This window comes from Oncorhynchus masou, chromosome 5 (genome assembly GCF_036934945.1).
Source record: "Oncorhynchus masou masou isolate Uvic2021 chromosome 5, UVic_Omas_1.1, whole genome shotgun sequence".
NCBI classification, from domain to species: Eukaryota; Metazoa; Chordata; class Actinopteri; order Salmoniformes; family Salmonidae; genus Oncorhynchus; species Oncorhynchus masou.
The window spans coordinates 25,314,936-25,341,100 of NC_088216.1; the positions used below are offsets into that span (position 1 = coordinate 25,314,936).

At 42.6% G+C, this 26,165-nt stretch overlaps 1 protein-coding gene and 1 pseudogene across 2 annotated transcripts; both read right to left on the bottom strand.

Moving 5' to 3' along the window:
* Nucleotides 1–7,156: 7,156 nt before the first annotated feature.
* On the bottom strand, nt 7,157–21,599 carry LOC135528550 (mitochondrial Rho GTPase 1-A-like; annotated as a pseudogene).
* On the bottom strand, nt 20,269–24,886 carry LOC135537747 (E3 ubiquitin/ISG15 ligase TRIM25-like). Of its 2 annotated transcripts, none has more exons than XM_064963770.1 (4): nt 24,337–24,886; nt 24,004–24,105; nt 23,723–23,861; nt 20,269–22,716 (listed from the first exon to the last, which is right to left on the bottom strand). In XM_064963770.1, the coding sequence occupies exons 1-4, from the start codon at nt 24,640–24,642 to the stop codon at nt 22,157–22,159; spliced, it is 1,107 nt and encodes a 368-aa protein (XP_064819842.1). In that variant the 5' UTR covers nt 24,643–24,886; the 3' UTR covers nt 20,269–22,156. The 2 variants fall into 2 exon arrangements, with proteins under 2 accessions (XP_064819842.1, XP_064819847.1); XM_064963775.1 differs by having other exon boundaries at nt 20,269–22,713; nt 24,337–24,884.
* Between the last annotated feature and the right edge of the window lie 1,279 nt (nt 24,887–26,165).

The following is a 26,165-nucleotide window of genomic DNA, read 5'->3' on the forward strand; positions in this document are numbered from 1 at the left end:
TGATGAAAACCTGCTCCAGAGTGCTCAGGATCTCAGACTGGGGGCGAAAGTCAGGAAACGCAGGAGCGGCTTGACAGAATGTCCTTGAGTGGCCCAGCCAGAGCCCAGACTTGAACCCAATCAAACATCTCTGGAAAGACCTGGAAATAGCTGTGCAGCGACACTTCCCATCCAACCTGACAAAGCTTGAGAGGATCTGCAGAGAAGAATGGGAGAAACTCCCCAAAAACAGAACAATACCCAAAAATAATCGAGTCTGTAGTTGCTGCCAATGGTGCTTCAACAAAGTACTGAGTAAAGGGTCTGAATATTTATGTAAAATGTAAAATGTAAAATGTAAAAATGTCAAACAACCTGTTTTTGCTTCGTCATTATGGGGTAACGTGTGTACATTGATGCAGGGGGAGAAAATGATGTAATCAATTTTAGAAGGCTGTAACGTAACAAAATGTGGAAAAAGTCAAGGGGTCTGAATACTTTCCCAGATCACTGTATGTTGTGGCTTTGAACATTGTTACAAAAAGGTGACGTCCAACAGGATGAACAGACAAGACACTAGAAATCTGCATTATTAGACTACATATGCATAATTCATTAATGAAGAGGAACATAATGAACAAGGTTGGAACAGAACAAGATGGTCAAACAAGTGACGAATGACAAAGAGAGAGGATCAAGGAACCCAGAATCCGGGAACGTTTGGGTGAGGCAAAATAACAAGAGTGAGATGTCATGAAGATTTATATGAAAACAAACAGTGGTTTATGACAATCCACAGCCCAAACTCCAAAACAGGGTCAAAACAAAGGCGATGAACAACAACTGAAGAAGAACAGGGACAAATGAAGAGGAGGATTGTGAAACAGAAGAGTTGGAAGGTCTAATAAGGACCTGCTCGGTGTAGAGGGCCTTCACTACACACCAGCTCTGAGTTGATGAAGTTCTGCAGGTGGCAGAAGGTGCACCTGTTACAGGTACACATACAGCGCAGCCGAGCATGACTAAGGTGAGAGGTGCACCCACCCACCCACCCACACACACCACACACACACACACACACATACACAGGCACAAAGAAGAAGAGAGTTAGATCAAAGACCGATGTCACCAGAAGGTCTGAGCTCTTTGGGCCATAGAGCTCATCTGTTATGGGGTTAAAAACCAAGAGCACCCACTCAGGAAGAGAGGAGGATAATTGTCTAATTGAACAAAGGGAGAGCATGACCATAAGTCTGATTCATTGTAATCTTCACCTCACATCATCTCCAAATAGCCACTTTGGATCATTTTCAACATTGTTAAAATGTCCTTACGCCACCACAGCATTAGAGGTCCATAGATTAAATAAAAATGCACTCGATTAAGTATGTGATACGTTGATGCTGTCCCCCATGTGTTGGCTACAGTTCTGAGGAGTACAGTTCAGATGAGTCCAGTCCACCGTGACAGAGAGGTGATCAGTGTGGACAACAGTCTGACAGAGAAGTGAGAAAAGGGGCATGCAAGGGCAGTAAACATACAATTGCAGCAAATGGCAAATTGAATCCACCGCATTAACCACCATGTCTAACCAAGATGGTGGATACTGTTCACCCCAAGAGTTCAGAGTCTCTATATTTCAATGTGAAGTGTCACCAATTTGGGAAGTGAGGGATGAGGTAGAATTTAACAGCTAAGGGGCAGTTTTGGGGCTTGAGGTAGGAGCAGTTTTGGGGCAATAGGTTTTACAGCATGAGATGAGGTCTTAAAATATTTAAAATTATTTATTTTAGGGATTGTGGATAGGGTTTAAGGGCTTAAGGTAGAGCTTTACACAGAACCCAAACCAGCTGCGCGCATGTGCCATTGTGCATAAATGTATTTTGTCCCCCTACACCAAACGCAATCATGACACGCAGGTTAAAATATCAAAACAAACTCTGAACCAATGAAATTAATTTGGGGACAGGTCGAAAAGCATTAAACATGTATGGCAATTTAGCTAGTTAGCTTGCACTTGCTAGCTAATTTGTCCTATTTAGCTAGCTTGATGTTGCTAGCTAATTTGTCCTGGGATATAAACATGGAGTTGTTATTTTACCTGAAATGCACAAGGTCCTCTACTCAGACAATTAATCCAAACATTAAACTGCCAAACAAATCGTTTCTAGTCATCTCTCCTCCTTCCAGACTTTTTCATCTTTGAACTTATATGGTGATCAGCATCTAAACTTTCATAGTATTACCACAACTACTGGCAAAACAGTTTGTCTTTTAATCACCCACATGGGTATAACCAATGAGAAGATGGCACGTGGGTACCTGCTTCTATAAACCAATGAGGAGATGGGAGAGGCAGGACTTTCAGCGCGATCTACGTCAGAAATAGAAAGGAGTTCTATTTTAGCCCTTGGCATCGCAGACGCTCGTTGGCGCGTGCGAGCAGTGTGGGTGCAATAATTGAATAACATGGATTTCAAAATGTATTTTGCAACGCACGCGACATGTCCGGTCTGGTCAGCATGTTAGGGTTTGAGCGAGGGATGTTACGGTTCGACATAGGGCCTAAAACAACAGAGTGACCCACTACCCACGGGTGCATGGCCATGGTGGTGAGTTTGGTGTAGATGTCTTTGCAGGGTGCTTCTGCCGTGTTGCAGGTGAAGGCCTGTGGAGGGGGCATCTTGTGCTTCCTACAGAACTCCAGAGGGGTGAGGGCGTATAGCTGCTTGGTCTCCTGGAGGTCCGACTTGGCTGCGATCATTTACATTACATTTAAGCATTTAGCAGGCTCTTATCCAGAGCGACTTAGTGGAACAGCCACTACAATTGCATCTAAATCATTTAAGGCATGGTGGGGATTATTATTATCCTAGGTATTCCTTGAAAGGTGTCTCCGGAAGGTGGTGATTGACTCCGCTGTCCTGGCGTCGTGAGGGAGTTTGTTCCACCATTGGGGGCCAGAGCAGCGAACAGTTTTGACTGGGCTGAGCGGGAACTGTTCTCAGTGGTAGGGAGGCGAGCAGGCCAGAGGTGGATGAACACAGTGCCCTTGTTTGGGTGTAGGGCCTGATCAGCGTGCCGTTCCCCTCACAGCTCCGTAGGCCACCATGGTCTTGGCGGATGTTTGGCCAGTGGAGAAATGTGAAGAACTTTTGCACCAGACGGGCTGCTTCTGGATGAGTTGTAGGGGTTAATGGCACAGGCAGTTGCCAACAGCTGCAGTAGGCGGGAGATGACAAGTGCCTGGATTAGGACCTGCGCCGCATCCTGTGTGAGGCTTGGTCTACTCTGGCGGATGTTGTAGAGCATGAACCTACAGGAGGGCCACCGCCATGATGTTGGTTGAGAACGACAGGGTGTTGTCAGGATCACGCCAAGGTTCTTGCGCTCTGGGAGGAGGACACAATGGAGTTGTCAACCGTGATGGCGAGATCATGGAAGGGCAGTCCTTCCCCGGGAGGAAGAGCAGCTCTCTTGCCGAGGTTCAGCTTGAGGTGGTGATCCATCCACTTGATATGTCTGCCAGACATGCAGAGATGCATTCCTGGTCATCAGAAGGGGGAAAGGAGAAGATTAATTGTGTGTCTTGGTGTCCATGAAGTACTTGGTGTATAGCGAGAATAGGAGAGGGCAAACAGGCAGTGGGATATCATCATGTCTTGGTGTCCATGAAGTATTGCTGCAAAAGGCAGAGGGATATTGTTATTGGACACTGTCGTTTTCCATTCAGCAATATACTTTTTTTAAAGACAATAAAAATATGTAAACGCTCCAGAGAAGCACATATTGTTAATAATATGGTAATAACAGATGGTTTCCGCTTTAAAAACATTTACTTTCATTCAGTGGTACTGTAGATTAGAATAGTATTGCCATCTTGAAAGACTAAATAGACAAACAAGGATGGTAGAAGGACTGGTTGTAAATGGCACATACAGTGCCTTGCGAAAGTATTCGGCCCCCTTGAACTTTGCAAACTTTTGCCACATTTCAGGCTTCAAACATAAAGATATAAAACTGTATTTTTTTGTGAAGAATCAACAACAAGTGGGACACAATCATGAAGTGGAACGACATTTATTGGATATTTCAAACTTTTTTAACAAATCAAAAACTGAAAAATTGGGCGTGCAAGGACTACCAAGGACTGTGGGCTCTCCTTCTCCATGGCCGACGTGAGTAAGACATTTAAACGTGTTAACCCTCGCAAGGCTGCCGGCCCAGATGGCATTCCTAGCTGCGTCACCAGAGCATGCTCAGCATTTTATAACAAAGTCCATCCTCCTGGATGTTCATGACAAACAACAGATGTATGGAATGGGTCACAAGGTTACTAATAATTCACAGCAAACAGTATCTGCTGTAAATACTGTCCTTATTGTGTAGAGACCAGGGTCTGGCCCCCCAACTCCATACTGGAGCCATCTCGCCCTTGTACCCCAGTACAAAAACATTAACTCATGCTCTTTAATGCGGTACCACCCAAAGACATAATAAATCTCCTGTCAGTGTTAAATCTCCCAGAGGCCCACTTTCAGTTCACACAGACACAATAGAGTTATAAGAACACTCTTTTCTGTTGCATAAAACAACCATTTGATGCAATTACGGCATTACAACATATTCTTGCAATTTTGTCCTCACATAACATTTTCAATATCTCCCTATCCCAGTCTGCTGTCCCCACATGTTTCAATATGGCTCCATTGTTCCTGTACCCAAGAAGGCTAAGGTAACTGAACTCAATGACTATCGCCCCATAGCACACACTTCTGTCATCGTGAAGTGCTTTGAGAGACTAGTCAAGGATCATATCATCTCCACCTTACCTGCCACCCTAGACCCACTTCAATTTGCACACCGACCCAATAGGTCCACAGATGATGCAATCGCCATCACACTGCCCTACCATCTGTACAAGACGAATACCTATGTAAGAATGCTGTTCATTGACTACAGCTCAGCATTCAACACCATAGTACCCTCCAAGCTCATCATTAAGCTTGAGGTCCTGGGTCTCAACCCCGCCCTGTGCAACTGGGTCCTGGACTTCCCGAAGGGCAGCCCCCAGGTGGTGAAGGTAGGAAACATCTCCACTTCGCTGACCCTCAACACTGGGGCCCCACAAGGGTGCGTTCTCAGCCCCCTCCTGTACTCCCTATTCATCCATGACTACGTGGCCATGCACGCCTCCAACTCAATCATCAAGTTTGCAGACGACACAACAGTAGTGGGCTTGATTACCAAAAATGACAAGACAGCTTATAGGCAGGATGTGAGGGCACTCGGAGTGTGGTGTCAGGAAAACAACCTCTCACTCAACGTCAACAAAACAAAAGGAGACGATCGTGGACTTCAGGAAACAGCAGAGGGAACACCCCCGTATCCACATCGACGGGACAGCAGCGGAGAAGGTGGAAACCTTCAAGTTCCTCGGCGTACACATCACAGACAACCTGAAATGGTCCACCCACACATACAGTGTTGTGAAGGCGGTGCAACACCTAAAACCCTCACAAACTTTAACAGATGCACATTTCAGAGCATCCTGTCGGGCTGTATCACCACCTGGAACAGCAACTGCACAGCCCTCAACCGCAAGGCTCTACAGAGGGTGGTGCGGTCTGCACAACGCATCACCAGGGGCAAACTACCTGCCCTCCAGGACACCTACAGCACCCGAAGGCCAAAAGGATCAAAGACAACAACCACCCGAGCCACTGCCTGTTCACCCCGCTATCATCCAGAAGGCAAGGTCAGTAAAGGTGTATCAAAGATGGACCGAGAGACTGAAAAATAGCTTCTCTCTGAAGGCCATCAGACTGTTAAACAGACATCACTAACACAGAGAGGCTGCTGCCTACATACAAACTTTAATAAATGGATCACTAGTCAGTTTAATAATGCCACTTTAATAATGTTTACATATCTTGCATGACTCATCTCATATGTATATACTGTATTTTATACCATCTATTGCATCTTGCCTATGCTGCTCGGTCATCACTCATCGATTTATTTATATGTATATATTCTTATTCCATTCCTTTACTTAGATTTGTGTGTATTAGGTAGTTGTTAGATATTGCTGCACTGTCGGAACTAGGAGCACAAGCATTTTGCTACACTCGCAATAACATCTGCTAACCATGTGTATGTGACCAATAAAATTTGATTTGAGTGCGTATCTGTCTGTCTGTGCGTTTTCAGGTCGGTCTGTCTGTGTGTTCTCAAGTCTGTCTGTGTGTGTCTGTATAGCTGTCTGTCTGTGTGTGTCTGTATAGATGCCTGCCAGTGTGTGTCTGTATAGATGCCTGCCTGTGTGTGTCTGTATAGATGCCTGCCTGTGTGTGTCTGTATAGATGCCTGTCTGTGTGTGTCTGTATAGATGCCTGTCTGTGTGTGTCTGTATAGATGCCTGTCTGTGTGTGTCTGTATAGATGCCTGTCTGTGTGTGTCTGTATAGATGCCTGCCTGTGTGTGTCTGTATAGATGCCTGCCTGTGTGTGTCTGTATAGATGCCTGCCTGTGTGTGTCAGTATAGATGCCTGCCTGTGTGTGTCTGTATAGATGCCTGCCTGTGTGTGTCTGTATAGATGCCTGCCTGTGTGTGTCTGTATAGATGCCTGCCTGTGTGTGTCTGTATAGATGCCTGCCTGTGTGTGTCTGTATAGATGCCTGCCTGTGTGTGTCTGTATAGATGCTGCCTGTGTGTGTCTGTATAGATGCCTGCCTGTGTGTGTCTGTATAGATGCCTGCCTGTGTGTGTCTGTATAGATGCCTGCCTGTGTGTGTCTGTATAGATGCCTGCCTGTGTGTGTCTGTATAGATGCCTGCCTGTGTGTGTCTGTATAGATGACTGCCTGTGTGTGTCTGTATAGATGCCTGCCTGTGTGTGTCTGTATAGATGCCTGCCTGTGTGTGTCTGTATAGATGCCTGCCTGTGTGTGTCTGTATAGATGCCTGTCTGTGTGTGTGTCTGTATAGATGCCTGCCTGTGTGTGTCTGTATAGATGCCTGCCTGTGTGTGTCTGTATAGATGCCTGTCTGTGTGTGTCTGTATAGATGCCTGCCTGTGTGTGTCTGTATAGATGCCTGCCTGTGTGTGTCTGTATAGATTCCTGTCTGTGTGTGTCTGTATAGATGCCTGTCTGTCTGTGCATGCTGTGGTAACCTACGTCCACTGGGACAGGTAGCCCTGGTAGGTGATCCAGCCTTCGTCGTTGGTGCACATCGTGTTGTTGACGTCGAGGCCCCAGGGCATGTAAGGGAACACGTCAAACAGGTCCTTCAGCTCCTCTGGGGACAGGGCACAGTCCCGGTCCTGAAAAACACACACACCTCACGGGTCATTGGCATCTAGATCATTAGGACACACACTAGCTTGACCACTCGATTTTTTGTTCATTCACTGCCAGCAGGGTTTAGAAACGGTTTGACTTTTGTTAGTCTGAAATGTTGGCTCCAAATTCAAATGGCATCATTTACCACAGGAAAGGTCAATACCTTGTCATGTTTGTCAAAGACACTCTGGAGGAAGAGGTAGGCATTGTCATTCAGCTCGGTGGTGCAGTCTGGAGGTATTTTCAACCTGGAGGTACAGTAGAGGTGGGGAACACACGCACACACATGCACACGCACACACACAACAGTTAGATGGAGAATCATGGAAAGATTATGAGATAAATAAGAACACAGATTCAATTATGGTGTCCTCAATGGACGATCAGCAGGGGGGAGAGAGAGAGACTTGTGGGTAATTGAGGTCAGAGCCAGAAGGGGGATGATGTTAATCCTGACTGTACTGGGGCTTAGTGGCTCGTCTCAATCTGAAAGAAGGGAGGCAGACATCTTTTGTTGTACTGGGTGAAGCCTAAGTGTATTTCTGCATGGGAATCAATGTTGATATTTATTATTACTTATTGGAAGTCTCTAAGTCACAGATCGTCCCGAGGAAGACAAAGGCAATAAAAGCATGATGAACTAAGCACACGGAACAGTCAATATCTGTGCCTGTGGGTAGAGGTAAAGACATGCACACTAATAGGTAGGCCTGGTAATTGCCACGATACAATATTACCACGATACGTATTGCGATTCGATACTGTTTTTATTGCGATTTGATTTTCCAAACATACTGCTCACCATGTTTGCTGCAGAGGGACAAGAGAAAACTAGTTTTGATCAGTCATTAAAAAATTTAAAAAAGCGCTGAAAAATTGTCTCCCTATTTAAAAAGAAGATTGAGAACAAGCTATGAAGGAAAAATACTGGAGTCTTGGTGCAGGTACAGGCAACTAGTGTAAAAACTACATTTTACGATATTGTCAAAATGATACAATATTTCATCAATAATAACATACCGATATGAAACTGTATTGATTTCCCCTAGTTTGTTGGTATGGGTGTAGAAGCAGACAGTTCACCCTGGAGGAACAGGTTGTAGTGGACCTGCAGAAACAGGCAGCATACTCACGTGAGTGGGAACAGGTAGTCCTGGTGGAGTTCCAGGTCGTCGTCGTAGCCGAACCTCCTGAGGACCGTCCAGGTGGTCTCATGTCTCCCCCTCTGGATGAATAGGGTGTGGAGGAGCAGGAACCCTGAGGACCACCTCCATGATATAGGTCAACTACAGTGTGTGTGTGTGTGTGTGTGTGTGTGTGTGTGTGTGTGTGTGTGTGTGTGTGTGTGTGTGTGTGTGTGTGTGTGTGTGTGTGTGTGTGTGTGTGTGTGTGTTCGGAATGTGGAATATGGGGACATTATTCAAACATACCCCCACATGGTGCTTCAGAAAGGTGTGACTAGTTTTATAAGAAATGCAGGACTGATATGTCAAAGAAACAGATAATTACACACATTTGGTTCAACAGGAAGTTCATTGTCTTCGCTCCCTCCCTTTGTCAATAGAGCTTTGAGAGTGAGGCCGTTGTCACACACACCGTCGATCACGTTCTTCCTCAAAACGTTCTTCACATCCTCCAGAGCCTGAGAGGCCAGTGGGGTGCAGGACAGCCTTTTGGGCATAGTAAAACAACTCAGATATGTTCTTTAGGTTCTTTGCTGAACACACAAAAAAAAAAGTTACGGAAATACAGAAAGAAGAACATACAAAATATGGATTTCATTCATCCTGAACTAATATTTACCAACATACCAAAAAAAAAACAACAACGCAGTTCCTGTGCAGAACTAAAATACTTAAATACTTAAAGCTGGAATCTTTAAAATTGTGAAAACAGCCACGTCCATTTGGGATATTACAACAACAAAGAAGTTAGTGCAAACAACGAACATTGCAAGCTGCTCGACGCACCTCACCCCTGTTTCGTCGACAAAACAACAACAAAGGTGCTGAGATGCGGATTCCATCTTTAAGCCGTGCATGGCAAACTCTCTCTTTCCACTAGATAGGTCAGGAAAGTGAGAGTTGTTTACAGTAGAGTATAGTAGTGTTCAAGATCGGTCTCCATAGTGACCTGGCTGGCTGGGGCCTGGGAGGATCTACCAGCCGGGGATTGGTCTGAGGGATAAGCCAATACTAATTAGACAGTCTGTGAAACATGGAGGAGTTAGCAGCCAAGCTGAACTGTGGACATGCCTCTATGGCTAGCTGGGTGGAGGAGAGCCATGAGGGTCAAATTCCAGGCTTGATTGGATCAGTTTGATTGTCAAGTCTGTTTCCTTGAATTGACAATCAAACGTATCCATAGTACACCTCTTGGACGAGGAGCACACACACGCACATTGACACGCAACCTGTCCATTAGGCTTACTATTTCTCGAACAATGCATGTACACTCACATACCGACTTGAGCAAGCTATAGAAATCCCTTAGCAATAGCTCCATTAAGAGTATAGACTGAAACCAATACCAAACTGACCCGTGTGTCACGCTAAGCACATGATTGACCCATGGAATTCCCACCATGAGAAAAATAGCATGAAGCGTGTCTGGGTGAAGGTCATACTCATAAATAATGCCCAACATTGGTTCTATAGCCTAAGTGCATATACAGTAAACAAGCACAACATATAGTCTTAGTGTATATAGTCTTTGTATGGACTCACTGTCACCCTGCATGATGACGGTAAAAGCTACATAGATAGAGAATGTCAAGCTGGGACCAGCTTTAAACCCTACAGATTTAGATTTACAACATGTAACCTTTGTAAGCTGTATAGCAGCACACCAAAAGCTGTATAGGCTGTAGAAGAAGGACTGCTACAATATAAGCACCACCCCTGCTATACATCTTTAATAGATACTAGAACTGTTCAAGCCACTCTTTAAACAGTGCATTGATTTATCGTCAGTGCAGCCCCTGTGCTACATCTGAAGGTGTATCACTCCTCTGTAAGAGCGATAAGTGCAGTGGTGTGAAATACTTAAGTAAAAATAAAGTACTACTTAAGTCGTTTTCTTGGGTTATCTGTACTTTACTATTTATATTTTTTTTTTACTACTTTTACTTCACTACATTCCTAAGGAAAACAACGTACAGTTGAAGTCGGAACTTTACATACACCTTAGCCAAATACATTTAAACTCAGTTTCACAATTCCTGACATTTAATCCAAGTAAAAATTCCATGTCTTAGGTCAGTTAGGATCACCACTTTATTTTATGAATGCGAAATGTCAAAATAATAGTAGAGAGAATGATTTATTTCAGCTTTTCTTTCTTTCATCACATTCCCAGGTGGTCAGAAGTTTACATACACTCAATTAGTATTTGGTAGCGTTGCCTTTGTTTAACTTGGGTCAAACGTTTCAGGACATTTCTCCAAAAAGTACAATCTTTGTCCCCATGTGCAGTTGCAAATCGTAGTCTGGCTTTTTTGTGGCGGTTTTGGAGCAGTGGTTTCTTCCTTGCTGAGCGGCCTTTCAGGTTATGTCGATATAAGACTAATTTTACTGTGGATATAGATACTTCTGTACCCGTTTCCTCCAGCATCTTCACAAGTTTCTTTGCTGTTGTTCTGGGATTGATTTTGTACTTTTCTGACCAAAGTATGTTCATCTCGAGGAGACATTATGAGTCTCCTTCCTGAGCGGTATGATGACTGCGTGGTACCATGGTGTTTATACTTGCGTACTATTGTTTGTACAGATGAACGTTGTACCTTCAGGCGTTTGGAAATTGTGGAGGTCTACAATTTTCTTCTGAGGTCTGATTCTGGCTGATTTCTTTTGATTTTCCCATAATGTCAAGCAAAGAGGCACTGCGTTTGAAGGTAGGCCTTCAAATACATCCACAGGTACACCTCCAATTGACTCAAATGATGTCAATTAGCCTATCAGAAGCTTCTAAAGCCATGACATCATTTTCTGGAAAGTTGTTTAAAAGGCACAGTCAACTTAGTTAACTTAGTTAAACTTCTGACCCACTGGAATTGTGATACAGTGAAATAATCTGTCTGTAAACAATTGTTGGAAAAATTACTTGTGTCATGCACAAAGTAGATGTCCTAACCAACTATAGTTTGTTAACAAGAAATTTGTGGAGTGGTTGAAAAATGAGTTTTAATGACTCAAACCAAAAAGTGTACGTAAACTTCCGACTTCAACTATACCTTTTACTCTATACATTTTCCATGATCCCCAAAAGTACTCGTTACATTTTGAATGCTTAGCAGGACAGGAAAAGTGTCTAATTCACACCCTAATACCTGGTCATCCTGACAGCCTCTAATCTGGCGGAGTCACTAAACAAACAGTCTTTGTTAATAAATGATGTCTGAGTGTTGGAGTGTGCCTCTAGCTATCCGTAAATTAAGAAAACAAGAAAATGGTGCCATCTGGTTTGCTTAATATAAGGAATTAGAATTTTTTTCTAATTTGTACTTTTGATAATCAAGTATATTTAAAACTAAATCATTTTAGACTTTTACTCAAGTAGTATTTTACTGGGTGACTCACTTTTACTTGAGTCATTTTCTATGAAGGCATCTTTACTTTTACTCAAGTATAACAATTGGGTACTTTTTTTTCGAGTGGTGCACAATAGGATTGCCTTGCAGTTCTCCAGCTGTATCCACTGAAAGCGTGCGAGGTTCAAGTCACAAGGGCAGGGGGCACGGGATGGGCCGCAGATCCACGCAAAGAAGACGGATCTAGCCCATGGGGAAGGGAGGAGGAAGGGGGCCCCACTGGGTAGCACAGAGCAACACCTTGAGGGGCATTGCACTAATAATAGCGCTGATAGTTTTGGTTATCCTGACCTGGACACCATGTACAGTATTATAATAGTCCATTATGGACTATTAGCAGGACAATATACCGTTACCAACACCTCTCTGTGTTGGTGGCGCAGCTGTCTAAGACACTGCATGGCAAAATGCTCTTAGTGTGACCTTTATTTAACTCGGCAAGTCAGTTAAAAACAAATTCTTATTTACAAGAACAGCTTTCTTCTTCCTCCCCTTCGGGGGATTGAACCCCGGTCTCCCACAAGCCCGTACAACACAGGGATTCTTTAGCTAAATAGCCCAGTACTGTAGCCGACCGTCACGTTGTACAGAGCCATATTTTCCGTTCCATCCTAATGGAAACCCAGAGGGTTTTTCTTTTTTTCTTGGAATAGAAACAACATAATATTAATCAAATTATTTTAGCAAAATGTATTAAAATCAGTCCCATATGCCATGTTCTTACAAAAAAAGGGGTTGAATTCTCTAATACAGCCACTATTAAAGGCTATCAAATGCTTCTCAAAGATGCCCTCTGGTGGTCAAACTAGCACTAACTAGCATTAATGGTACCAGTGATTAAATAACGTCCCATAAAATTTTGTAGCACCACACAAGCTGTGCTGCAGTACGCTGCAACTTTTAAAGCATGAACCACTGTTGGTCAGTGGCTTTTAGCCAGCAGCCTCTATGCAATATCTGGTGATGCATCACTACTCTGGGTAGTGAAGTCACAGTGCTACAACACAGTGGGTGACTCAGTACAGAAGCCCTCTGGCAGTCTCACCTCCACACACCTCCACACATGTGTACTGGTTCATGACGGGCAGGATGGTCTCCATGCTGCTGTGTTCCACCAGGTCAGACTTGTTCCCGACCAGGATGACAGGAACCCTATAGGGGGAGGGGGGACAGAGAGAAAGGTTGGAAATGGTTGATTGGATTGCTTTGAAATATAGTTATTTACTAGGTCTTAAAGCTGTACATTCAGGGCTGTTTTCCCAATCCAGACATCAAATCATGCAATTGTAATGTGTAATAGTTTTTTATTCTGGTGAAGTATTCCTCGGAAAATAAATATATTTGATCTCAATTGCACTTCCTAGAAATAATATTATCAAGTGGTGGGCCTGCATGCATGAAGCTAGGCCCATTGTGACTTGTTGTACTTCTAGACTGCTGTTCTACTGAGAAAATGTGTACATTTACTGAAATTCCTCTCGTTGTGAAAAGCGTGGACTTGTGTCTATGACTCGTGCCCATCTCTTTCAAAACGTTAGGAAAGCATCCATGCATATATCATCAATTTAGGAGAAAACACATTCATGTAACTTCAAGTAGAGTGCCTTTTACAGTGACCCAGTTGGGTGAACCCTGGTAGTGGTTGAGTATTGCAACACACATACCACATTGAATACCCACTACTACACTGCAACAAACCCCATACTCTTCATGTCATAGGTCATTAGGACGGTAGCGTAACCATTGCAAAGCTCATGCAGGAACTGGGCGACATACGAACCACCCATAAGAACCACAACTAAACCTAGACTGTATCCCTCACCTGCTGTCCTTGTCTGTGTTTTCATTCATAAGTGGAATCCAATGGCTGGTCACCTAAAGGGAAACAAGATGGTGAAGTTACAAAAAGCAAACATGAGTGTGAACTGGCTGATATCAAAACAATGTGCATACAGTACTTCAAGAAAACACAAATACAATTAAATAGCCTAGGCTATGTCAAGTACTATGACTAAACTCACCTTCTCAATGGACTTCTTGTTGTTGACGGTGTACACTATGCAAATCACATTGGCCTGAAAGGGAGCGACAGCCATGACAATCTGGACTCGGCAGCACTCTCAAACCTCGACACACATCTTTCTACAATACTGGACATTGATTCTAATATTACCTTTGATATCTCTGAAGACAACTGCTCATCTGTTTGTTCCGCCTCTGTGCATGTTAAAACATGCAGTGCGTGAACAACAGGACAGTATTAGTGTAGAAGTTCAGTGTGGCTTGACTGTACAGTAACATGCGTATCCATGGTTGGCATAGTACAACAGAGGTAAGGTACACATTATATAAATACACTGTTAGTACAGTTACAGTACCTGAGTAGTATGAGTACTATGTGTGTAGGAACTCTCTCTGGGGTGACGTCTGCCGGTATGGTGATCTCTTCAGCCCGGTAGGGCACCTGTTACAAGGAACCAACCAAGGATGACCATCATAAAGAGACACCAATGGGATACTCAAAACGGACATTCTACATACAGTTGAAGTCGGAAGTTTACATACACTTAGGTTGGAGTCATTAAAACTCGTTTTTCAACCACTCCACACATTTCTTGTCAACAAACTATAGTTGTGGCAAGTTGGATGACAAGCAGGACACAAGTCATTTTCCCAACAATTGTTTACAGAGAGATTATTTCACTTATAATTCACTGTATCACAATTCCAGTGGGTCAGTTTGCATACACTAAGTTGACTGTGCCTTTAAACAGCTTGGAAAATTCCAGAAAATTATGTCATGGTTTTAGAAGCTTCTGATAGGCTAAATGACATCATTTGAGTCAATTGGAGGTGTACATGTGGATTTATTTCAAGGCCTACCTTCAAACTCAGTGCCTCTTTCCTTGACATCATGGGAAAATCAAAAGAAATCAGCAAAGACCTCAGAGAAAAAAAACTGTAGACCTCCACAAGTCTGGTTCATCCTTGGGAGCAATTTCCAAACGCCTGAAGGTACAACGTTCATCTGTACAAACAATAGTACGTAAATATAAACACCGTGGGACCACGCAGCTGTCATACCGCTCAGGAAGGAGACGCGTTCTGCCTCCTAGAGATGAACGTACTTTGGTGGGAAAAGTGCAAATCAATCCCAGAAAAACAGCAAAGGACCTTGTGAAGATGCTGAAGGAAACCGGTACAAAAGTATCTATATCCACAGTAAAACGAGTCCTACATCGACATAACCTGAAACACCGCTCAGCAAGGAAGAAGCCACTGCTCCAAAACCGCCATACAAAAGCCAGACTACGGTTTGCAACTGCACATGGTGACAAACATCATACTTTTTGGAGAAATGTCCTCTGGTCTGATGAAACAAAAATAGAACTGTTTGGCCATAATGACCATCGTTATGTTTGGATGAAAAGGGGAGGCTTGCAAGCCGAAGAACACCATCCCAAACGTGAAGCAAGGAGGTGGCAGCATCATGTTGTGGGGGTGATTTGCTGCAGGAGGGACTGGTGCACTTCACAAAATAGATGGCATCATGAGGGAGAAAAATTATGTGGATATATTGAAGCAACATCTCAAGACATCAGTCAGGAAGTTAAAGCTTGGTCGCAAATGGGTCTTCCAAATGGACAATGACCCCGAGCATACATCCAAAGTTGTGGCAAAATGGCTTAAGGACAACAAAGTCAAGGTATTGGGAGGAGCCATTAGAAAGCCTTGACCTCAATCCCATAGAAACTTTGTGGGCAGACCTGAAAAAGCGTGTGCGAGCAAGGAGGCCTACAAACCTGACTCAGTTACACCAGCTCTGTCAGGAGGAATGGGACAAAATTCACCCAGCTTATTGTGGGAAGCTTGTGGAAGGCTACCCAAAACATTTGACCCAAGTTAAACAATTAAAGGCAATGCTACCAAATACTAATTGAGTGTATGTAAACTTCTGACCTACTGGGAATGTGATGAAAGAGATAAGTTGAAATAAATCACTATCTACTATTATTCTGACATTTCACATTCATAAAATAAAAAGTGGTGATCCTACTTGACCTAAGACAAGGAATTTTTACTAGGATTAAATGTCAGGAATTGTGAAAAACTGAGTTTAAATGTATTTGGCTAAGGTGTAAGTAAACTTCCAACTTCAACTGTATGTAATGCATGTATTATAACTGTTTATTAGTATTACTGCTGATCATTAAGACGTGCATCTCCCACAGGGAGTTAACAGTCTACCCGATACAATTCAAAGCACTTGCAGTTTGTGAAAAGTGCTTCATAGGCTGAATAGACATTATTAAATCTATTTACTAAACACAGAGGTTCCAGGAAGCTTTTTTACGTACCACCTGTGGGAACTCCTCGCTGACCTGCGACATGATCAGGGAAGTCTTCCCCACCTTGGCTGTTGGAAAAAAATACAAAGAGGATGTCATACTGGCTCAGTGTCACGCCTGGCAATGAGACTCTTCTCCATTCTAGAATTGACAGGGGAAAAGGCTATTTGCTCAGCCTCACTTTCTATTGCATTGTTATGTGTACGTAAAGTAACTGTTTTAGAAGTGCAGCATGTCATGCATTGTTTCTCTGCACATTTCTACCATCAGATGGCAAGCCTCTTTATGCTTTGTACAAATTGGCAGTCTGTCTCTGTGCTTCACACACAGGGTGAGATAGAATATTTCACTGCCGCAGCATCACTATCCCTCATCTCCTACACCAAGTTGCCTCCCAAATCTAAGACATGAGCATCGGCGCTAAGCCCATTCGTGGCCAGACAGAGCGACTTGACAGCTTACTAAATCACAATTGGGCTTTGCTTTAGAAGGGAAGAGAATTGAATTTGGCAAATGTGAAAGATAGAGCCCTGGGTCGCTGTATAAACAAAACAGTGCATTCAGAAAGTATTCAGACCCCTTGAATTTTTCTACATCGTTACAAAAATGTCTTAACCCCCCCCCCCCCACCCCCCCACTCAATCTACAAATAATACCCAATAATGACAAAGCACAAACAGGTATATAAATGTTTGCAAATTTATTACAAATTTAATGTCATTTTTTAAAATTACAAATAAAAAAAAATGACATATTACATTTACATATTCCGACCCTTTATTCAGTACTATGTTGAAGCACCTTTGGCAGCGACTACAGCCTCATGTCTTGGCACACTTGTATTTGGGGAATTTCTCCAATTCTTCTCTGCAGATCCTCTCAAGCTCTGTCAGGTTGGATGGGGAGTGTTGCTGCACATCTATTTTCAGGTCTCTCCAGAGATATTTGATTGGGTTCAACTCCGGACTCTGGCTGGGTTACTCAAGGACATTCAGAGACTTGTCCCAAAGCCACTCCTGTGTGGTCTTGGCTGTGTGCTTAGGATCGTTGTCCTGTTGGAAGGTGAAACACCGTCCCAGTCTGAGGTCCTGAGCACGTTTTCATCAAGGATCGCTCTGTACTTTGCTCCAGTCATTTTTGCCTAGATCCTGACTAGTCTCCCATTCCCTGCTGCTGAAAACCATCCCCACAGCATGATGCTTCCACTACCGTGCTTCACCGTAGGAAGGGTGCCTCCCTGACCAAGATTTCCCTACCAAGGCCTTTCTCCCCCGATTGCTCAGTTTGGCCAGGCGGCCAGCTCTAGGAAGAGTCTTGGTGGTTCCAAACTTCTTCCATTTAAGAATGATGGAGGCCACTGTGTTCTTGGAGACAGTCAATGCTGCAGAAATGTTTCGGTAACTTTCCTCAGATCTGTGCCTCAACACAATCCTGTCTCAGAGCTCTACGGACAATTCCTTTGACTTCATGGCTTGGTTTTTGCTCTGACATGCACTGTCAACTGTGGGACCTCATATAGACAGATGTGTGCCTTTCCAAATCATGTCCAATCAATTGCATTTAACACAGGCGGACTCCAATCAAGTTGTAGCAACATCAAGGATAATCAATGGAAATAGGATGCACCTGAGCTCAATTTCGAGTCTCATAGCAAAAGGGTCTGAATAGTTATGTAAATAAGGTATGTTTTTTATTTTTTATAAATTTGCAAACATTTCTAAAAACCTGTTTTCGTTTTGTCATTATAGGGTATTGTGTGGAGATTTCTGAGGATTTATTTAATCCATTTTAGAATAAGGCTGTAACGTAACAAAATGTGGAAAATGTCAAGGGGTCTTAATACTTTCTAAAGGCACTGTATAAGAAACCCTGTTATAAGAGAGAATCATACACTACATGGCCAAAAGTATGTGGACGCCTGCTTTTCAAACATATCATTCCAAAATCATGGGCAATCATGGCCCCCCCACCCCCGCTGCTATAACAGCCTCCACTCTTCTGGGAATGCTTTCCACTATATGTTGGGACATTGCTGCAGGGACTTGCTTCCATTCAGCCACAAGCGCATTAGTGTTCGAGGTCAGGGCTCTGTACAGGCCAGTCAAGTTCTTCCACACAGGGCCATATGCGACCTGCGACCTGATTCAATATGGCCCGCGGAATTATGCTCAGATCACATAAAGAATTTGCGACAGTAAAGTTTTGAAAAGCATTTTTTAATCAAATTAAAAGCCCAATAAATACTCGCCTTTGTGTAATGATTTAACACCCATCACTTGTGGAACATGTATTTTTTGAAGGCACGTATAAATAACAACTGCACGAGGACAGACAGTGACTGACAGGCTGACACGTCACAGTTACAAATAATAGCTAGCTAGAAATTGAGCAAAAATGTGTTTTTCAAAAAAAAGGAAAGTAGACAATGAATGTAGGGTGTTTTTTGGTATTTTTGCACATTAGATGTACAGCCTAGTCATAGCCTTCAAGGGAAAATGAATCCTCCTGACCCCGCCAAGTAGAAGCCAACAATCTCACACACCTTCCAACACTAATAGTCTGTTCCCTATCAGATGGAGAAGTATACATCGCTGCTACGTGCTTTGAAAGCTGAGTTCTCGTCATTTTGAGGATTTCAAAGAGTTGGAAAATGACATGCTGTTGGTTTCCTCTCCTTTCACCTTCAATGTGGATAACTCTCCCACTGACCTGCAACTTGAGTTTACCGATCTTCAATCTGATGCAATGATTGGAGAAGTATTCAAAACAATGTCACTGATGAGGTTCTTATGCATCTCGCTTAACAAAACTTTCCAAAGATTAGGAGTCATGTTCAGAAGATGTTTGTACTGTTTGGGTCAACCTATGCATGTGAACAGACATTTTCAGTGATGAAATATAACAGGTCAAGGCACAGATCATCTCTTACTGACTCTCTCTGCAATCCTGCGCAAAGCAACGTCAGAAACTATATCCGACTTCACTGCTCTAGTCAATCCCCATCAGAGACTTCACCCCTCACACTGATTGAGTAGTTTAAATGCAATGTTGAGCTCTCAATTTATTGTGTTTTTGTGCATACCAAGAGTTCTGTCCGTGGTGCTGAATGCACAGTGTAATTTTCCTTCTGTGTAGTTCATTGCATGTTTAATAATGAAAATGCCTACCAAAAGGAAAACATGAATGTGGTTAAAAAAGTTAAGTAGCATGTCTGGATGTGATTTACAGTTGATTTACTGTGTTTACAGTAGATATCTGTAAACACAGTCATACACATGATGTATAATCCTGTAATATGATTCTGGCATGCAATGGCAAAAATATATTCTAATGTGGCCCTCCATGGAAAATAATTGCCCAGGCCTGGTCTAGAATGCAATTTTATGCTGTAGCGTTAAGATTTCCCTTCACTGGAAGTAAGGGGTCTAGCCCAAACCATAAAAACAGCCCCAGATCATTATTCCTCCCCAACAAAACTTTACAGTTGGCATTATGCATTCGGGCAGGTAGCGTTCTCCTGGCATCTGCCAAACCCAGGTTCGACCGTCGGACTGCCAGATGGTGAAGCGTGATTTATCACTCCAGAGAACGCGTTTCCACTGCTCCATAGTCCATAAGCGGTAAGCTTTACACCACTCCAGTCGACGCTTGGCATTGCGCATGGTGATCTTAGGCTTGGCTGCTCGGCCATGGAAACCCATTTCATGAAGCTCCCGACAAACAGTTATTGTGCTGACGTTGCATCCAGAGGCAGTTTGGGACTAGGTAGTGAGTGTTGCAACTGAGGACAGACGATTTCTACGCACTTCAGCCCTCGGCGGCCTCGATTGCATGGCTGTGTGCTTGATTTTATTCACCTGTCAGCAAAGAGTGTAGCTGAAATGGCCAAATCCACTAATTTGAAGTGGTGTCCACATACACTTCATGGCCAAAAGTATATTTAAAGTAGACAGGTGCTACCTAGGTGAGAGAGTGAATGTTTTGAACACATTAACTAAAGCTGACATTTAGCTAGGGCAAACTTAATTTTTATTTCACCTTTATTTAACAGATTGGCCAGTTGAGAACAAGTTCTCATTTACAACTGAGACCTGGCCAAGATAAAGCAAAGCAGTGCGACAAAAACAACAGAGTTACACATAAACAAACGTACAGTCAATAACACAGTAGAACAATCTATGTAGTGTGTTCAAATGTAGAAGAGTAGGGAGGTAAGGCCATAGAGGTGAAATAATTACAATTTAGCATAAACACTGGAGTGATAGATGTGCAGATGATGATGTGCAAGTAGAGATACTGGGGTGCAAAAGAGCAAGAAGATAAATAATATGGGGATGAGGTAGTAGGGTGTGCTATTTACAGTTTGGTTGTGTACAGGTACAGTGATTAGTAAGCTACTCTGACAGCTGATGCTTAAAGATAGAGAGGAAGATATAAGACTCCATCCAGCATCAGTGATTTTTGCAATTTGTTCCAAACATTGGCAGCAGAGAATTGGAATGAAAGGCGGTCAAAGGAAGTGTTGGCTTTGGGGATGACCAGTGAAATATACCTGCTGGAGCGCGTGCTACGGGTGGGTGTTGCTATAGTGACCATTGAGCTGAGATAAGGCGGGGCTTTACCTAGCAAAGACTTATAGATGACCTGGAACCAGTGGGTTTGGCGATGAATATGTAGAGGGCCAGCCAACGAGAGCATACCGGTCGTAGTGGTGGGTAGTATATGGGGCTTTGGTGACAAAACAGATGGCACTGTGATAGACTGCATCCAATTTGCTGAGTAGAATGTTGGAGGCTATTTTGTAAATGACATCGCCGAAGTCAAGGATCGGTAGGATAGTCAGTTTTACGAGGGTATGTTTGGCAGCATGAGTGAAGGAGGCTTTGTTTGCGAAATAGGAAGCCGATTCTAGATTGCTTAGGTATCAACGGCTTAGATAAAGGCAAACCATGCATTGATATGACAAACAAGTAATGTGGACAGGCAGTTTGTCAACCTCACAGCAGATGGTAAATAGCCAATGTCACTTGGGTCTAAACATCAAATTGTTAAGGATACTAGCTAGATAGCCATGTTGTGACACTACTAGCTGAGTAGTGTAGTTAACACCATGGTGTGTGTATGTGGTAGTGTAACGTTAGCTATACAACTGGATGAACCTAGTGGAACACAGCTAGCTAGATAACGTTATTCCTCCGAGTCCTTTCATCAGCATGACTCGCTCCTCCAGCTGGCTGTCATGCATGCAGGTTCGAGCTTGACAGTAAAACAGAACTACGGAGTAGACCAAAACAAATCACGCTCTCCCACCAGTAATATTCTGACGTCCTTCCGCATCTTCACCACTGCTGAAGACCAAATCTGCAAATGCGTTCATGAAATCATTTATGTTCTCGTGTGGTTTAATACAGCCAGCGTTCCGCTATGTGGCCTGGCTTACGTTTGTTTGCATTTTCCCAGTTGAGCTTCACCAACATAAACCTAACTGTAGTAAATGCCCTGCACTGAATGATATTACCAAACGGGTCCTTTGAAAGAGTTAACCTCTCAGACATAAAGCGTAGCTGCTGAGGTTGACATTTATATTATTAGTCATTCGTCTGCACACAACTTGAATGTTACGACCGCGCAAGCTAGCCTGAACATGAAATTACGACCCGACTCTGACGAGGCGAGCGAGGGGACAAATATTGTACAGCTACTATAACAACGCAAAACTCCATACACTCTTTGGGTGAAATAAAAAAGCAACATTAAAAATATGGGTGATTGTCATTTTATTTTGACCTCTAATAGGAATATTGTGCTAAATATATTAATTACTAAATATGTTATTTTATTTATCTCACTCGTAAACAGACAACTCTTTATGTTGTCCCCATCCTCACATATCCTTATGACACGTAAGGAGGAAAGGACAGAGCATTGTTTAGCTTCAGCCCAAACAGCCAGAACACTGGCCTCACTGGCTCTGTGAATCCCTCCTCCACACAATGCAGCAGAGTCTGACTGTCAGACAGGCTATAAAATGACAAGGTCCCATTTGTCACATCCAGAGCCAGTCTAACGATACTGGGGCAGCCATGTTTGATAAACTCCTCTATGTTATCGTGCCAGTAGCAGAGCTTGTTCCTGCTCCACTCCAGGCACCAGGAGTTGGCTGTGCGACCCAGCTGATCTCTGCGGCCGATGCTGAGGTAGGAAACCCCGACGGCCCAGCCCACGCTCGCCGACGTATCTACATCCCAATAGTGGCAGCCTTCGCTGAACTCCTGCTCCGCCATCCACTGGCTGATGTCAAAGCGGCCGTTATGGCATGCGGAGGACGTCCTCTTGGTCACCACTCTGTGCTCTTTGGGTATGAAGGTCAGGCTCCTGTGGCCTAGGGCTGGGTCGAAGGTGAGCCAGGAGAAGCTGACCCCAGGCAGGGGATGGGGTGTAGGGGCAAAGCCTGCTGACAGACATGGACATTAGATGAACACAGTCAAGTTTATCAGCCTACTGTATCTGACCATGATGGAAAAAATGACCTAATTGTCATACTTCAGTAAAAGCAAAGATACCGTAAAAAAATCCCCCCAAAAACTATTTGTTTCATTAGTTCTTTGTTGACAAAGTCCCAAAATGTTTCCTTGTCAGCAATCAAGTTTTCAAGATATGTAACTTTCAAAATACCAAAATCCTCCCTATATGATGCATTTTGCAAATACCAAAATATTGTTTTGGGGTGGAGTGTTCCTTTATAATAGAAAATGACTGAATTTAAAGGGAAAGTCACCCAGTAAAATAATACTGGAGTAAAAGTCTAAAAGTATTTGGTTTCAAATATACTTAAGTATCTAAATTAATAGTAATTGCTCAAATATACTTAAGTATCAAAAGTAAAAGTATAAATCATGTCAAATACTTTATATTAAGCCAACTAGACAGCACAATCTTCTTGTTTTTTAAATTACGGATAGCCAAGGGCACATTCCAACGTCATTTACAAACAAAGCATTTGTGTTTAGTGAGTCCACCAGATCAGAGGCAGTAGGGATGACCTGGATTGTTTTCTTGATAAGTGTGTGAATTATACCATTTTCCTGTCCTGCTAAGCATTCAAAAGATAACCAGTACTTTTGGGTGTCAGGGAAAATGTATGGAGTAAAAATTACATTATTTTATTTAGGAATGTAGTGAAGTAAAAGTAAAAGTTGTCCAAAATATTAAAAGTTAAGTACAGATACCCCCAAAACTACTTAAGTAGTACTTTAAAGTATTTTTATTCAAGTACTTTAATCCACTGGTATCTGATGTACTCTAATTCAACAGATGTCTTCGAATGGCTATACTGTATATAGGCTACCCCATCTAGTGGTTGATTGGTGAAAACAGCACATTATATTTACAGTATTCAGTACATTATAAGGAGTCATATTCAAATGAGACTCAAGAATAGGACAAATTCTACAGTCTACCTTCAGCACTGTATCTGTCATTTGAAGGAGGGGAGATAGGCAACTCCTGAACCCGACCATCATGGGAGGCTGGGACATCTGGACATCTGTCATCTGTCACTTCTGAGCTTGTGTCATTTATAACAACAGGGGTCTCCATCTATATGACAAGATAACACAACACAGGAGCATGAAAATTAACTTTGAAAAAGATGATCTTTAAAAAATATGATCTTTAAAAAAGAAAACCAACTAAGGAGGAAGTTGTAGCCTACTGGAAATACTGTATCTGGAAAGTTTACCTGTTGCTGTTGAATAGTACTTCCCAGCTCAGATGGTCTGTTGATATCAGTCTGTTGTGAGTGTGAGGCCACACATTCTTCAGCTTTATCCTCTTTGAAGTCCTGACAATTATATAATGTAATATTATATAATACAATTAAACTATTTCTACTAATTGATAACTACTATAACGTTATTTATAGTTGTGCACTTGTTTATGGTAAAAAAATAAAAATAATTGAATCCTCCAAACCGATTTATTCCTATTTAAAATTCTGCGTTATTATGTAGCGACGTTGATCGTGACAGGAGTCAATAAGCATACTCTGTTCATAAAAAAACGTTTAACTTACCACTTCCATTTCATGTCCTTTTATAAATTCTTCAGTGGATACAAAACGTTTATGTTCGTAATGAACATTCACAATGTTACAAAGTAGAACATTTTTATTCAGTTTAAAACCTGTTCGAATTTTTCCTCTGCAACCGGGACAATCCTTCCTCGTCTTCGCTCTTCCATGTAGATAATCCTCTAAACATTTCATACAATAACTGTGGCCACAAGTTAAAGTCACCGGATCAGTGAAAATGTCAAAGCATATTGAACATGTGAGACATTTTCCTATATCTGTAAGAAGTTCTTCATGTAGCAACGCCATTGCGGTTCGGTGTGTAGGTTAGAATGCCTGAATTGAAACCGAAAGTGCAGTAAGGGCAAGTACAGTAAAGCAGATTGCAAATTTCCCGAAAGGGATTTTTCCGCTCGAAGAAAAAATTGTACCTAATTAATAAACAACACCAATTAATTATCTCTCTCTTTCTATGTATGTGTTTGAAAGCACGGAAATACAGGGTGTCTGTGTCTTGAGGCTGTTGGTCATTGCTGAGAGAGAGGTTTCATGAGAATATGTCAATCAAATGCAACTGTAGGCTTGTCATGTATAACGTCTGTTGGTTGTATTTGTCACACCCTGATCTGTTTCACTTGTCTTGTGATTGTATCCACCCCCTCCAGGTGTCGCTTATTTTCCCTGGTGAATATATCCCTGTGTTTCCTGTCTCTCTGTGCCAGTTCGTATTGTATGTTTTTCAAGTCAACCAGCGGTTTTCCGTACTCCTGCTTCTATTCTCTTTTGCAGGTCCTCCCAGCTTTTGACCCTTGCCTGTTTTCTGGACTCTCTACCTGACCATTCTGCCTGCCCTGACCCGGAGCCTGCCTGCCACTCTGTACCTCCTAGACTCTGAACTGGTTTTGACCTTTTGCCTGTCCATGACTATTCTCTTACCAACCACTTATGGATTGTTAATAAAATAATCCCAACCCCTTTTGGATTTGTTAAATAAATATCAAGACTCAAGCCATCTGCCTCCAGTGTCTGCATCTGGGTCTCGCCTTGTGCCCCTATATTATTATAATTGTTAAAAAGTTAGACACTTCCAAGACAGCCATTTTTCTGGTTAATATATAACACGCACCTCAAAACTATATATAACCATAACATTCTCTCCTACTGAAAGCATTGCCACCTGATTTTTTTTTTGTTGCCCAAACTGGTATTCTCAAGTGTAGGATGTGCAGATCACCCTCTTTTTCTGCTTTAAAGGTTCAGTGCAGTCAAAAACGTGATTTAAATGTGCTTTATATATATTTCCACACTAAATGGTTGGAGTAGTACTCAGCAGTTGTGGAAATTATAATAATGCCCCTTCAGTGTAAGAGCTGTTTTAAAAGACAGCCTGAAATGTCTGCCTGTTTTGGTGGGATGGAGTTTTGGCCTGGCTGGTGACATCCCCAAGTGGTAAATGAGTTAATAGACCAATAAGAGTTCCAAACCTCTCTACCAATAACAGGTAGTTTTCCATTTTCCTCTCCCACTCAGGCCACTCCCAGACAGTCCTAGCATAATTGTTGACCATTTTAATAGAAAACAATCATAGTAAGGTACATTCTTGCTATCAGAAAGAATTTGATATTGTTATAAAAACAGCTGCATTGGACCTTTAAGGTAATCAGAGTGGTCTTACATTGGACCTTTAAGGTAATCAGAGTGGTCTTACATTGGACCTTTAAGGTAATCAGAGTGGTCTTACATTGGACCTTTAAGGTAATCAGAGTGGTCTTACATTGGACATTTAAGGTAATCAGAGTGGTCTTACATTGGACCTTTAAGGTAATCAGAGT

What these genes read in the sequence shown, in the direction of transcription:
- LOC135537747 (XM_064963770.1), bottom strand. Translation starts at nt 24,642, where the DNA reads ATGGCGTTGCTACATGAAGAACTTCTTACAGATATAGGAAAATGTCTC. An exon ending in AAGGACATGAAATGGAAGTG is followed by an intron (nt 24,106 to 24,336) that starts GTAAGTTAAACG and finishes TATAATTGTCAG; the next exon opens with GACTTCAAAGAGGATAAAGC. An exon ending in GTACTATTCAACAGCAACAG is followed by an intron (nt 23,862 to 24,003) that starts GTAAACTTTCCA and finishes CTTGTCATATAG; the next exon opens with ATGGAGACCCCTGTTGTTAT.